General features: G+C 38.9%; 1 protein-coding gene across 2 annotated transcripts in view; it reads left to right on the top strand.

The window, feature by feature from the left end:
• The first annotated feature begins 614 nt into the window (after window positions 1-614).
• KIF20B (kinesin family member 20B) overlaps window positions 615-12,223 on the top strand; it is a 30,028-nt gene continuing 18,419 nt past the window's right edge. Inside the window, exons 1-16 of one of the 2 annotated variants that reach the window (XM_064716754.1) lie at window positions 898-916; window positions 1,605-1,674; window positions 2,264-2,420; window positions 2,895-2,981; window positions 3,106-3,222; window positions 3,415-3,553; window positions 3,914-4,098; window positions 5,785-5,833; window positions 6,485-6,679; window positions 7,560-7,671; window positions 8,115-8,186; window positions 8,611-8,757; window positions 9,192-9,354; window positions 10,294-10,548; window positions 11,307-11,446; window positions 12,043-12,193. In XM_064716754.1, the coding sequence (XP_064572824.1) occupies window positions 2,265-2,420; window positions 2,895-2,981; window positions 3,106-3,222; window positions 3,415-3,553; window positions 3,914-4,098; window positions 5,785-5,833; window positions 6,485-6,679; window positions 7,560-7,671; window positions 8,115-8,186; window positions 8,611-8,757; window positions 9,192-9,354; window positions 10,294-10,548; window positions 11,307-11,446; window positions 12,043-12,193 (1,968 nt within the window). In that variant the 5' untranslated portion in view covers window positions 898-916; window positions 1,605-1,674; window position 2,264. Of the gene's footprint in view, window positions 749-897; window positions 917-1,604; window positions 1,675-2,263; window positions 2,421-2,894; window positions 2,982-3,105; window positions 3,223-3,414; window positions 3,554-3,913; window positions 4,099-5,784; window positions 5,834-6,484; window positions 6,680-7,559; window positions 7,672-8,114; window positions 8,187-8,610; window positions 8,758-9,191; window positions 9,355-10,293; window positions 10,549-11,306; window positions 11,447-12,042; window positions 12,194-12,223 lie in introns of those variants that run through there. The other variant, XM_064716753.1, reaches the window with a different exon arrangement.

Here is a 12,223-nt window from a genome sequence, read left to right as displayed (position 1 = left end):
TGCATTACAACATTGTTTCAAACATAAAGCCAAAGAAGTCCTCTCATTGCTGATTAAGAAATGAAATGCCCATCATGCAAACCTGGCACCCAACAACAATTTTTGCCTGGGGAAGCTTTTTAAACAAAGGTACCACACTAAGTGTCTTCCACAGCTGTCATTTGCCAGGACTGGAACCCAGGGCACGGCACCGGCACATCCTGACCTTACACCGGGAGTTTCCCAATTCGGCTGATCCCTGCTCTGGTACAAGGTATCGAGCAGGTCACCGGCCTCTTCCCTCTCACCACCTGCAAACAATGATTATCCTGTTTACAAACAAACAGCAGAAGGGCTGGAATCACCCGGAGCCCCGGCAAGCTCCGACTTACACTCGTCCTTCTGCCGCGCCCGACACAGGCCAGACCGCCGCAGGCAGGTGAGGCAGGCCCGGCGGGGCCAGGGCGCCTTCCCGCGGCAGCCAAGGTCCCGCTGGCGCTGGGGGCCGGGCGCTGGCGGCCCCGAGTGGCCGCAGCCTCGGCACAGCCGCCCCGGGCGCTCCGACCCAGCGCGGCGCAGCCGCCGCCCGAGGGCAAACCGGGATAGGCAGCCCCGCCCCTCCGGGACTACACTTCCCGTCGAGCCCTGCGCCGCGGCACCGCCGTACGCCCAGGAGGCCGCGCGGCGCCGTGCGCTGCCATTGGTCGGATTCGAAAAGAAGCCGCGGCCGGAGCGGTGCGTGAGTCCAGCGGCGGCTGGGGCCGGGCAGGTGAGCGGCGCCAGGGCCGGGCCGTGGGGCCCTCACTGGCAGAGGGGTCGCGGTGCTTGTGATTTGGGGGTCGTGGGGACCGTGAAGCGGTGTGGCTGGTCTCTGTGGCGGGGGACCCGCTGCCATCCCGGTTACGCGGGAGGGGCTGTGGCGTGTGAGCAGTTTTTGGTAGGGCCTGGGTAACTCCCGCTGTGCTGCTGCCAAAGCCGCCCTGGTTGTGTCCCGTTAGAACAGGCAAATAGCGCAGAGCCTGTGAAAGGTTGATATCTAAGGAGAAGAAAGTTGGGTTTTTTTTGTTGTTTTTTGGGGTTTTTTTTTTTAGGTGTTAGGCCTGTTGCTTTAGCTTTTATGCAAGCTGCCAGCCTCACTGTGTGGTTTGAAGCTCTTTCTGCCTTTTGTCTTACTGCCTGGCAGCACCACGGGCTGTATGTGAGCTGTGGCTTTGCTGTGTGGGCACTGGGGGTCCCCTTCTTTAGGGGGTCTTTTACAGCCCTAAATTCTATCGCCACGGTTAGCAGGCTTGCAATAACACATCCCGGGACACGAGTACCTTCTGGTGCCTGCAGCTGGGCAGTACAGTTGTTCGCATGTAAATGCCTGCAGTATTTACAGGGTGACTCAACGTGGAATTCTGCACCGTGGGCTGGGCACCCTGTAAGGGCTTAAACCTCTGTTCTGTCCGCTGGGCTGTGGGAACACTTACAGTTCTGGCCTTGTGTACACAGCTTAATGTTTGTCTTGGACTTCTTAAGGAAAAAGATTCAGAATGAGAGCACAATCTTGACAAATCACACTTTAAGCTTAGATTTAAAGCAATTAAAATGCTAGTCATCTAATAAATGTGTTTCCTGTAAAGGACTGATAAGGGTTTTGCAGTGTGCCTTTGTGTAGCTGATGAATGAGACTTCCAGATCGTGATAGCACAGGTATGTTTCTTTCCAACTGTAGCTTATTCTCAGGTCAGGCTTTGTTCAAGCCATGATCATATTTCAGGCCGAGTTTTTGCTGGTTTTGATACAGATGCTAGGCTAAAAATAAATTGGGTTAGAAGAAACATTAGATTAGAAAGTAAACATTGGTGCTTAGTTTATGTATAGTTTTATCTTGTTTGCAGCCTGGTGGCATTTGTCTAACTGCTTAAAGTTGTTTCTGGCTTTTACATAGGAAAACTGAGCCCTTAAGTGTTTTGACACTGAAATGCAGATGCATCTCAGGTTTTATGCTGGGGGAAATGGGACTGCATTATAGGCAGGAAACCAACACTTTTCCTGAGGAAAAGGGTTTTGAACCAATCCTACTCTGCCCACTCCTTTAATAAACTGCATGTTCTCCATTAGTATTTAGTAAAAATATTGATATGCTTTGCTGTAGCCTGGGCATGGCAATGTGTATTTTTATATATATATATATATATATATAATTTTTATGTATATACTATAATATATATATATATATATATATATATTATATGTTATATTATCAGGGAGCACAACATAGTTTTATTTTATCTTGCAGAATGGACCCAGTTTTGGATAATGGGAAGTTCTACAGACCATCCTATATTGCCAGCATTGAGCCATCTCCCAGAGCAGGACCAGTAAGTGTGGAAGATATTAAAACAGATCTCTCCTCGGAATTTTCTTTGGTTTCTTCAGACTCAGACACAAGCCAGGTAAGAAAACTTTACTGTTTGGATATTTATTTTTTAAACTTATTTTTTAAAAATAAGTTTAATCATTTCATAGGTAGGAATAGTCAGAATTTTACTGAGAAGATTAAAAGCTTCTTTGTTATTTTTTAGTTTGAAAGAGATGCTTAGGGTTTAGACTAAGTTGTGTGGCAGTGCATTGATGCCTTATTGGGCACATCAGTTTTCTGTGAATGAGGCTGATTGCCAGTTTATACAATGTTTTTGTTGGTCTGAATGCAGTGTTTACATAAATGTGCTGCAAGATGAAGTTACAACAGCAGTCTTCTGCAGGGGCTGAAGCACTTGTCCAAGCTAATCTAGTGAAGTTGTTTTAATTCCCATGTTATCAAATAAGTCTGTTAAAAACATCTGGATTCAATAAAACTGGTTTCATGTGCTAATTATCAAGAAAATAACCAAATTTCTAATTGTTTTTTTCTGGTGTTTTCTTTTAAGAGGAGCAGTTTGGATCCTAAGGGACACATACAAGTTTGCCTGCGTATCAGGCCATTTACATCATTGGAAAGAGAAAATGGATCACAGGTGTGACATTTATTTAGTTTAAAAATACTTACAATTTGTTTTGTGGGGTTTTTTGTTTGTTTTTCCTGTAAGCTGAGTGCTTTATGGTCTCTTCATGCCTGTATTGCTTGTTTACTTTTAATAGGACTGTGTTTCACTTGAAGACTCAACAAATATTGTACTGAAGCCCCCCCAACATTATTTGAATCGACTAAGTGAAAAAACTTCAGGACCAACGTTACAGAAGTTCACTTTTTCACAAGTAAATAAGTTGCCTTTAAATGCTTGTAAATTCTTTCTAGTACAGATTGTTTTAACTTACAGTATTGAATACCAAGCAAACTGTATTTTTTAACTTTATAGTCTTCAAGATTATAAACTAACAGAATTCAAAAAATTCTTTAAAGGTCTCTGATAATTGCTCAAAATATAACTATTTCTTGGTAATACTCAGGTGTTTGGACCTGAAACAACTCAAGAAGAATTCTTTGAAGGTACCGTGAAGCAACCAGTGCAAGATTTCCTAGATGGATATAATCGTCTAGTTTTTACATATGGTGTAACAAATGCTGGGAAAACTTACACTTTCCAAGGTAAAAGTAGATAATGCAAAATAAATCAAGTCTTTATCAAATGTCTGTTGGTCATGGGTGGTTTTTTTTTTGTTTTGTTTTCCCTTAAGGCTAAGCTTGTGTAAAATACTCCAGTAGTTTTTCTTTTTTGTTGTACCTATTACTGATATAGAGCATGAACTGTTCCTGAAGGCCAAATACTTTTCAAAACTGTCTAATGATATTTCTTGTACATTGAGAATAAAAAGTAAACTCCACTGCTTCATGCTGTAAGTTGTCTTCAAACTCTTTGTGTATGTCTTGAGATTTATATTATCTTTCTGTCCTCATTTATCTGTATACCTTGTAATAACTGGATTTTTCTTTTGTATGTTCTTTCAGGGACAGAAGATGATGGTGGTATTCTGCCAAGGACTATGGATATGTTGTTTAAAAGTATTCAAGGAAAGCTGTACACAGCAATGGATCTCAAACCCTATCGGTGTAGAGATTATATAAAGCTGACTGAAAACCAAGTGAGAGAAGAAACTGCCATTAAAAATTCATTACTTCGTCTAATAAAAGAGGTAGAGGAATCCTTCTTTCTATATTGATGAGTACATGCATCTTTAGATAGCTCCATGTTCTTCATTTGCAGTGGGAAGAGAATACTGGCTGTATTTAACCATGGATGTGTCTATTTGCTGGCAGCCAACCATTCAGACTAGCAGTGAAGTGAGCAGAGCAGCCGATGGCCCCTGTTCCTGGGGAGTTTGTACTCCTGTACTGTTTTTCCTGTACCTTGGGCACTTGATAATGTATCCTCTGGGATTACTGATCCTTAATAAATAAGGGACTATTTTCATTCAGTTATATCTGTGGGAATGCTAGTAGGTCTGATGCTTTAAAGAACATAGAGTCTTTGAGAATACTTGAAAGAAATGAATAATTTTGTGGTTGTTGCCCTTTCAGTTGGACAAATATCCTTAAAGGAAGCATAAATCTGTTTGAAGCAGCAGAGCTATATAAACTGTGGACTTAACAGTGTGAAATAAAGATGGGTTTCTGCTGGGTTTTTTTCTTACAGTTCTGAGCAGTCCAGAAACACTCCAGTTTTAGAAGCTGACTGCAATTCTAAAGCTGTTAAGTCCAGTTACAGCTATGGGGAATTTTTACTTTGTATAACCATACCTTTTTCTTGATGTCCTCTAATCCTGAAGTGAGTGGAATAATGTAAAATAAAACTCAGCATATATGGGGGTTTGGAACTAGAAAAGGTGTGGGGTTTTTTTGGTGTTTTTTTTTTTTTTTTTTTTTTTTTTTTTTTTTTTTTGCAAGAAGAATTAAGCATTTCCCTTGTGTTATGCTAATTTATAATAGCTAGTGTTGAAAGGAAAAAAGAATTTGTGTATCTGTTGTCTTGGCTTTTATCCATTGGGCTCCAGTGTGGAAGGTAGGTGGCAGCAAAATTCTGTGACTTCACTTCAGAAGCACAGGAGTAAGTTACATCTAGCTCTGTCAGCCTTCAGAAGGGACTTGAGAAAAACCTTTTGTGTGTGTTTGAGTGCACCTTCTAGTTTCTGAAACTGTTCATAAGAGCAGCACTTAAACCTACAAATTTGCTGGCAAAGTTTGCATCTGCTGCAACAGAGGTTTGTGTGGGTGTTTTGTATGTGTAAAACCTAATACCTAAAATTTTTTATTTGAAAAAATTTATTATTAAATATACTCTTGACAGAACACTAAAGAAACCTGAACCAAACCATACATGTTTTTTATTTCATGTCAATTCTCTTAAGCATACTTATTTCAGTAGATGAAGTGCCTAAAGAAATGAAATCCAATTTGCAGTTCTGTGTCTAAAAAAAACCTAGCTAACCAAAACCACGACTGGGAAGGGAGTGTATGTATGAAACTCCAAAGCTCTAGGTATAGTTATTTGGTTTACTTTTTAATAGCAAAAGAAAATTCTTTCTCTTGGTAAAACCTGGGCTTTGTTTCAACTCTGTCATTTATTTTGAACATGTATCATGAAGTAGTGAGTTGCTCATTTCAGTTTTTAAGTGTTCTACTTTTACCTCTTACTTCCAAGGGTTAGCCAAGTAAGCTGGAAACATATGAAACCAATTATTGCACTAGACCTGGTGTGTAACCAGGGCCTTGCATTGGCAGACTGCACCCAAGCTCTATTCCCATCTAGTAATACTACAGAGCTGTTAGAAATAACTTTACTGGCAAAATTAGTGTATTTCAAAGTTTGTTTTCTTTTGCAGGTAGACCACCAGATTAACACTAGGGACAAAGCACCTGTGGATTCTAAGGGTATGTTTTATATAAAAGTTTTGCAGTTAAATCTGGCAAATAAGCCTTCTTAAGGTCAATAACTGACTTGTGGCATATGCTAATAAAATGACTTCTTGTCAATTTTATATGCCTGTGAATTGGATAGTGAGCAAATAATCTGGGCAGAAAACAAGGATAAAATGAAGAGTATCTAAACAGGCATTAAATGAGCTGAAGTTCTAGCAAAGAAAAGTAGTACCACTTATGCTGTGGGTCCTAGTGGTATCCTGACTGGATTTTAAAGTACCTCTATGTAATTATATAAACTTAATTCTAGCAATGAAAAAACTACCTAAATACTAGGTTTACTCTAAAAAGTCAAAATGAAGTGTCTTGTCAGTTTAGTTGAAATATGTTGAAGAGATTTGACTAATTCTAACCAAGCTTTATGTGGTTGATAGAAGTTACAAGTGGAAAAGGAAGCAGTAGAGTAGGTGTCTTGAAAATATTTAAGTTAAGCATATGAGTTCCAGATAGATAAGAAATGGGGTGGGAGCTTAAATGGATTTTTTGAATGAGTTTTAGATTTTGAGTGGTTTTTAGAAGGTTTGTTATATCAGTTTTTACTTATTAATTTTTTATTGAAGCTCACTAGGTTTATATTGGTTTGTAATATTTTGTACTTGGCAGATTTGGAAGATATCTCACAGGACTTGGAACAATCTATCACAACTGCAAGAAGCTACATCAAGTTTTCTGTCTGGGTTTCATTTTTTGAGATTTACAACGAATGTTTTTATGATCTACTGATTCCTATGTCAAATGACAAGAAAAGAAAAACGCTCCGCCTTGCTCAAGACATCAAGGGATGTTCTTTTGTGAAAGGTGAATAGAATACCTTGCAAATTGCCAGATGTAATTTGAAAAGTTGGTTTAAGTGTCATGATGTTTAGATTAGAAAACTCAATCACAGAATTATTACAATCTACATACTTAGAAGTATCCCTGTTTTCGATACTGTTTTATCTTTTCTCTTGACTAAAACTGTTAAAAGCCTCTGCACTTCACTGCCTTGATATTTCTTTGAAATAGGAGAAATATTGGAAACAAATGACAAGTTTTTAGGGGTTTGATTTTTTTTTTTTCCATTTTCTTAAAAAGAGAGGTCATTAGTTCTTAACAGTATTTATAATTGGCTCAAACATTTTTTAGATTTTTGTTTCTGGGATTTTTTTCGGTATTTTCTGGTAGAGAAGCAGACTTTAGACATATGGTCATCATATTGCAGGCAAAGTGCTTCTGATTTTTTTCAGTTTAGTTGATGGTCCTGAAAGATATCCATATGATTTCCCCTTCCTCCCTTTCCTCCCCTCAACTGTGGTATAAATTGAAGAAACTGTTCTTTATTTTAGAATTTAGAAGGTAGAGTTCTGCCTTGCTGAATATGACTACAGGGCTTTCTACTCATATTAGACCCTATTTTTGACTTGTCTGGACTCAGGCTAAGGTTGTTTACTTAATTTGAATGGAACATATTTAACATGCTAATAGAATGATGCAATGATGTGATGTACTTACCCTTCCTTTCTATGAGAGGAGGCATTTTGATCTGATTTGTCATCACATAACTTCTGTCTGAAGCAGATGCAGTAAAACGTTTCTATGCCTCAAGTAAATGTAGTGTCCTTGCTGTGCATACATTATCCCCATAATACTTATTTTGGTAATGTTATCTAAAAAATTATCATATTTCTTCTTCCTAAAGATCTGCAGTGGGTTCAGATTTCTGACTCTAAAGAAGCTTTTAGACTTCTAAAACTGGGATTGAAACACCAGAGTATTGCAAGCACAAAACTAAATAATTGCTCCAGCAGAAGGTAAGAGACATTTTGAGTAGCACTGGGCATAGGGCGATGGGTGGGAGGAAGGAGAAACTAGAACATAGCTTATGGTTTTTAGGAAAGGAAGAGGTTTTAACCAGGTCTAGACTTCTAGATTCAGGTTTGGTGTCCTTTAGTAGTGTGTGGCACGATGGCTTAAGCCAAAGGGATTCAATTCTTCAGTAGGGTGAACATGTACTAAAGCTCACACTGTTTTATCAAATACTATACAAAAGCACTTATCTACATATCTGAGGAAAAATCAAAATATATGGTACACAAACATCTCTTTAACATCTCTTTTTTGTATCTGATTGTGTATGCTTAGATGTGTTCACAGACCAAACAACATTTTGAACAGATGTTGTGGAGGCTAAAAATACTTTGAAAGTATTGATCTACTTTGTTACTTCTCCGCTGATTTCAATTTCTCCTTTTAGTCACAGCATATTCACAGTTAAACTACTGAAAATTGAAGATTCAGGAATGCCAAGGGTGACCCGAGTCAATGAGTAAGTTCAGTCTGTCTCTCGTGATGCAGCTGTCAGTTACTCCAGGTTGGTGTGTTGGTGCTGCACCCAGAGCTCACTGGCAGAGCCTCCTGCATGGAGGGCTCCCCACTTCCACCCTCATGCAGTACTGGGCCCTCTCCTCAAGCCATCAGGTGTCAGTGCTGTTGTCACCTCTGCTCAGCACAAGGTTCTGCCAGACTTCTTTATTCCTGAACTCATGCCAGTCCCCAGAAGGAAGGGGATGAAGAGGTAGTGGGTAGGGTGAAATAGGAAGCATGTTGGGCAAATATTTAGCAGAAAACAGTGAGAAATATTTTTAGGGAAGCAAACTTGAGAGGCATGAGGAAAAGTGATCATTTTTAAAAGTGAATAATTAGTGCATCTTTAAGGTAAATACAGTGAGTTTTTCTTTGTCTGCTTTCAGATTGTCATTGTGTGATCTTGCTGGTTCTGAAAGATCTACCAAGACCCGCAATGAGGGTGACAGACTGAAGGAGAGTGGAAATATAAATACCTCTCTCCTGACTCTGGGCAAGTGTATTAATGCACTTAAGAACTGTCAACAGTCAAAGTAAGTCCTTTCATGAACAGCCAACTGGTTGTGGTTTTTAGGTGTTGCCTGCATTGTTTAAAAGCTATTGTTTAAAATATACAATAGTAACACCTAGATTTTTGGTAGAAAAAAATGTCTAGATTTCTGCCATCTATACTGGAGTCTTGTTGATATACAAAAGTTATCTTTAAACTTGCCTTGTTTTGCTTTTTAATTAAATCACTTAAATTATAACATCCTTTCAACATGCTATCATAGAGGTTAGTGATTTTATTTACTTGTTCTGAGCTTGGCTTATCAAACAAACTTTGGAATAAATATAAATTTAAAATTTGTATTTAAAACACCTTTGTCACTAGTGCTATAGTAAGAGTAAAACTTTCAAGTCTTCAGGCTGGACACTGACTGGAATTTACACAGTTTCTGATCACCTGTTCTTTTGTCTTTGAAAGGTTGCAGCAGCACATACCCTTTCGGGAAAGTAAGTTAACTCATTTCCTTCAAGGATTTTTCAGTGGAAAGGGGAAGGTGTACATGATAGTAAACATCAGCAAATGTGCATCAGCCTATGAGGAAACACTCAATGTGCTGAAGTTCTCTGCCATTGCACAAAAAGTAAGTGTGTTGTAGTCTATCTTGATGATCAGTAACTTTGATTTGCTTTAAAGAGCAGGTTTTCTCACTTCAAGGAATATGAATTTAGTTACTAGATTTGTCTCGTACTGTTGTCATACACTGGGTTGAGCTTTATCTCCTGTAGGTTTTTAAAATACTTTATTAGGATTTTTCATTCCTTTGGAGTGTGAGGGGGGTGGAAACATCTACTGAAAATTTGTAACTCCCATGAAACATCCAGCCTAATAATAAACTTATTGTAGTTGGAAGAATTTTCCTGAGATCTGGGTAAATTTCTCCTGCAGATAGAACATGCTCTCACTTCTAGGTGTCCTATATACTATTGCTATCTTAACTTGGAATATTGCTCATCTGAAGTACTGATAAAACAGATTGAGCACCAAAGAATGTGAAAGGTCATCTTTATGTTCACAGAGGCTTCAGTGGGTAGGTGGAAGCAGAGTCAGTAAGGAGTAAGTGCAGCGGTGTAACTTTGGCAAAGTTGGAGGATATAAGTGTGGAGGATCAGTGCTGTAGCTTTAATAAAAGCCATGGAAAGGTTTTGCTGACAGTTACGTCCATGTCTTTGGAATTTGGGCGGGTTAAGTACAATACCAGAAGGATCAGACTGTAGTGGTTATAGAGCTGTGAAAGAAATAGATTTTTGTGGGATGGTGTTCATGTAATGCAACTGGAAACTCAAAGTACAGGAAATTGACAGTCTGTTTGCTGCCTCTTGTAGGTTATCCAGTTAGTGAGACTTGGGACCCAAAGAAGAGTTAGGCTGTAATGTGACAACTTTGTACTCTAGCTGGAAACTGATCTAAGAGAAACTCTGAACAGAGGGTAGATAAGCTGGGAGAGTGCAGCAGGTCTTCACAGTACCAATGGATCTTTAAAAAATACCAATAACTTTTTGTTCTTGATTTTTCTTGGTAGGTTTTAGTTATGGACACATCTATTCTTCCCCAAGATCAATCATTTGGCCAGAAATTGGCAGGAGAATCATCACTGCTTAATGTCACTAGAATGCAAATCCCAAGGAAAAGAGCTACAATCCTATGGGACAGAACCTTGGAAGATGTGTTTGAAGATGATGATGATGAGGTGGAGGAACAGCCCAGTGTGTCAAGAGAAGAAGCAGTGCAGGAAAATGAAGGAAATCAGATTGTTATTGCCAAAGAAAAATACACAGTATGTGCTGGGGCTGCTTTAAGAATAATTATAGCGTGGAGCCTTGAAACAATGTATCCTTCTGGTTTCCTCCATCTCACCCTTTTTTTTTTTTTTTTTTTTCCCCCTCATTACCTAATTCTACCTAAATCCAGTGTTTGGAGCTACAGATGGGATTACTTGGTGCTTATTGTGGGAAAAATATGAAATTTGTCGTAGTGCAAACTGAGCAGTAAAAGTTGCAGATTTGACTTTCTCTTCTTTTGGTATCCTGTGGGCAATACACAGAAGATATTACCTATTTTTGAGCAATACAAGATTGTTCCTTTGTTACTTTATACACAAGGAAACTCTGGACACGCTTCTTCAAGAAACAGCAATTTTAGTTATTTCTGGGCAAGACAAGGAGCAGGGGAACAGAGGACTAGAGACCATTTTGTGGAGGTTTCATTAATACCCAAAAAGGGGCATTTGGAAAAATGAAGGCCTAGTTCTGTGGATCTTAAGTCTATCTTTAAAGATAACTTGAAGAATTTTTGTTATAAACTTGGTGTTCTTTGGAAATACTCCCTCTGTGCTAACAGAAATTCCTGTGTTAGTACCAAACAGGTAGTGCAATGTACTCATAAATCCTTCTGTTTATGAATAAGCTAATAAAAGAACCAGAAAAACTATTCCCAGCTGCAGAGTAAAGTGTTGTAGCGTTTGAGGAATGGGGAAAATCTCACTTGTGGTAAAGGATTTCTTTATGAAAAGCGTAATGCTACTTGTAATTCTAGATGCTGGTGAATCTGGTAGAAGAGCTGAGGAACAGACTTATTACTGAAAAGAAAGATAAGTTACTGCTGGAAATGAAAATCCGTGATGAAGTGGCACAAGAATATTCGGATTATTTTGCTCAACGGGTATTAAATTTCAAGTAAGCTGGCTTTAAGGGGTTTTAAAGATACTTGTTAACAAAGTGAAAGTGAACTTACTTATTTCATAAATCTTTGTTGTAAGAGACCACAATCTTCTGCTAGATCTGATCTTCTACTGCATCAGTCAATGTGTTGGTTTCTGTTTGGATTATGAGCTCAGGAAAAATGCTCTTTAGAAAAGGCTTTGATTTTTCTGTGGGATGGGCAGGAATGTGTTTGTGTATCATTTTTAAATAGTGTTTTTTCCTGTGGAACTCTTTCTAAGGAAAGAGCTGCTTTGGTAAGTTTTAGTAAGAGGGGCATTTACAAATTCTTTGGTTCCTTTTTATCTTAGTGATACTCCAAACATTGCTGTCTCAAGCAGCTTAGAAAAATGCTTTTCATTAAGTGCTGTCCCTAATCTGTGTATTTGTATCCCTCTTACTCTTCTGGTGTATGTGAAAAATACTTCTGGTTTAGGGTAGCAATTGTTTTGTGTATTGTTTTGTTGTGCCAAAATAAAGAAAGCATCTTTGTTAGTAGGCAACTGTGCTAATAACTTTTTAGCCTCTCTCATTGCCAGCTTTTATCTGACTTGTTTTTTTGTCTACTCTAGTAAGTGCCTTGCTAATGAACGAGAGCAGCTTGAAGAAAATGCTGAAAAACGCCTGGAAATCTTCAAGGAACTTGTAAATAGTTGTAGTAAAAATGCAGATGAAAAGTGTGAATTACAAGATCGGCCTTGCAGTGAGCAAGCTGGACCTCTGGTATTTTTATCTCTCTGCCCCAAATGTCCC

The sequence above is a fragment of the Zonotrichia leucophrys genome, chromosome 6 (genome assembly GCF_028769735.1).
Source record: "Zonotrichia leucophrys gambelii isolate GWCS_2022_RI chromosome 6, RI_Zleu_2.0, whole genome shotgun sequence".
NCBI classification, from domain to species: Eukaryota; Metazoa; Chordata; class Aves; order Passeriformes; family Passerellidae; genus Zonotrichia; species Zonotrichia leucophrys.
The sequence above is the reverse complement of the archived record's forward strand: the minus strand, read 5'-3'. Positions and strand labels throughout refer to the sequence as shown.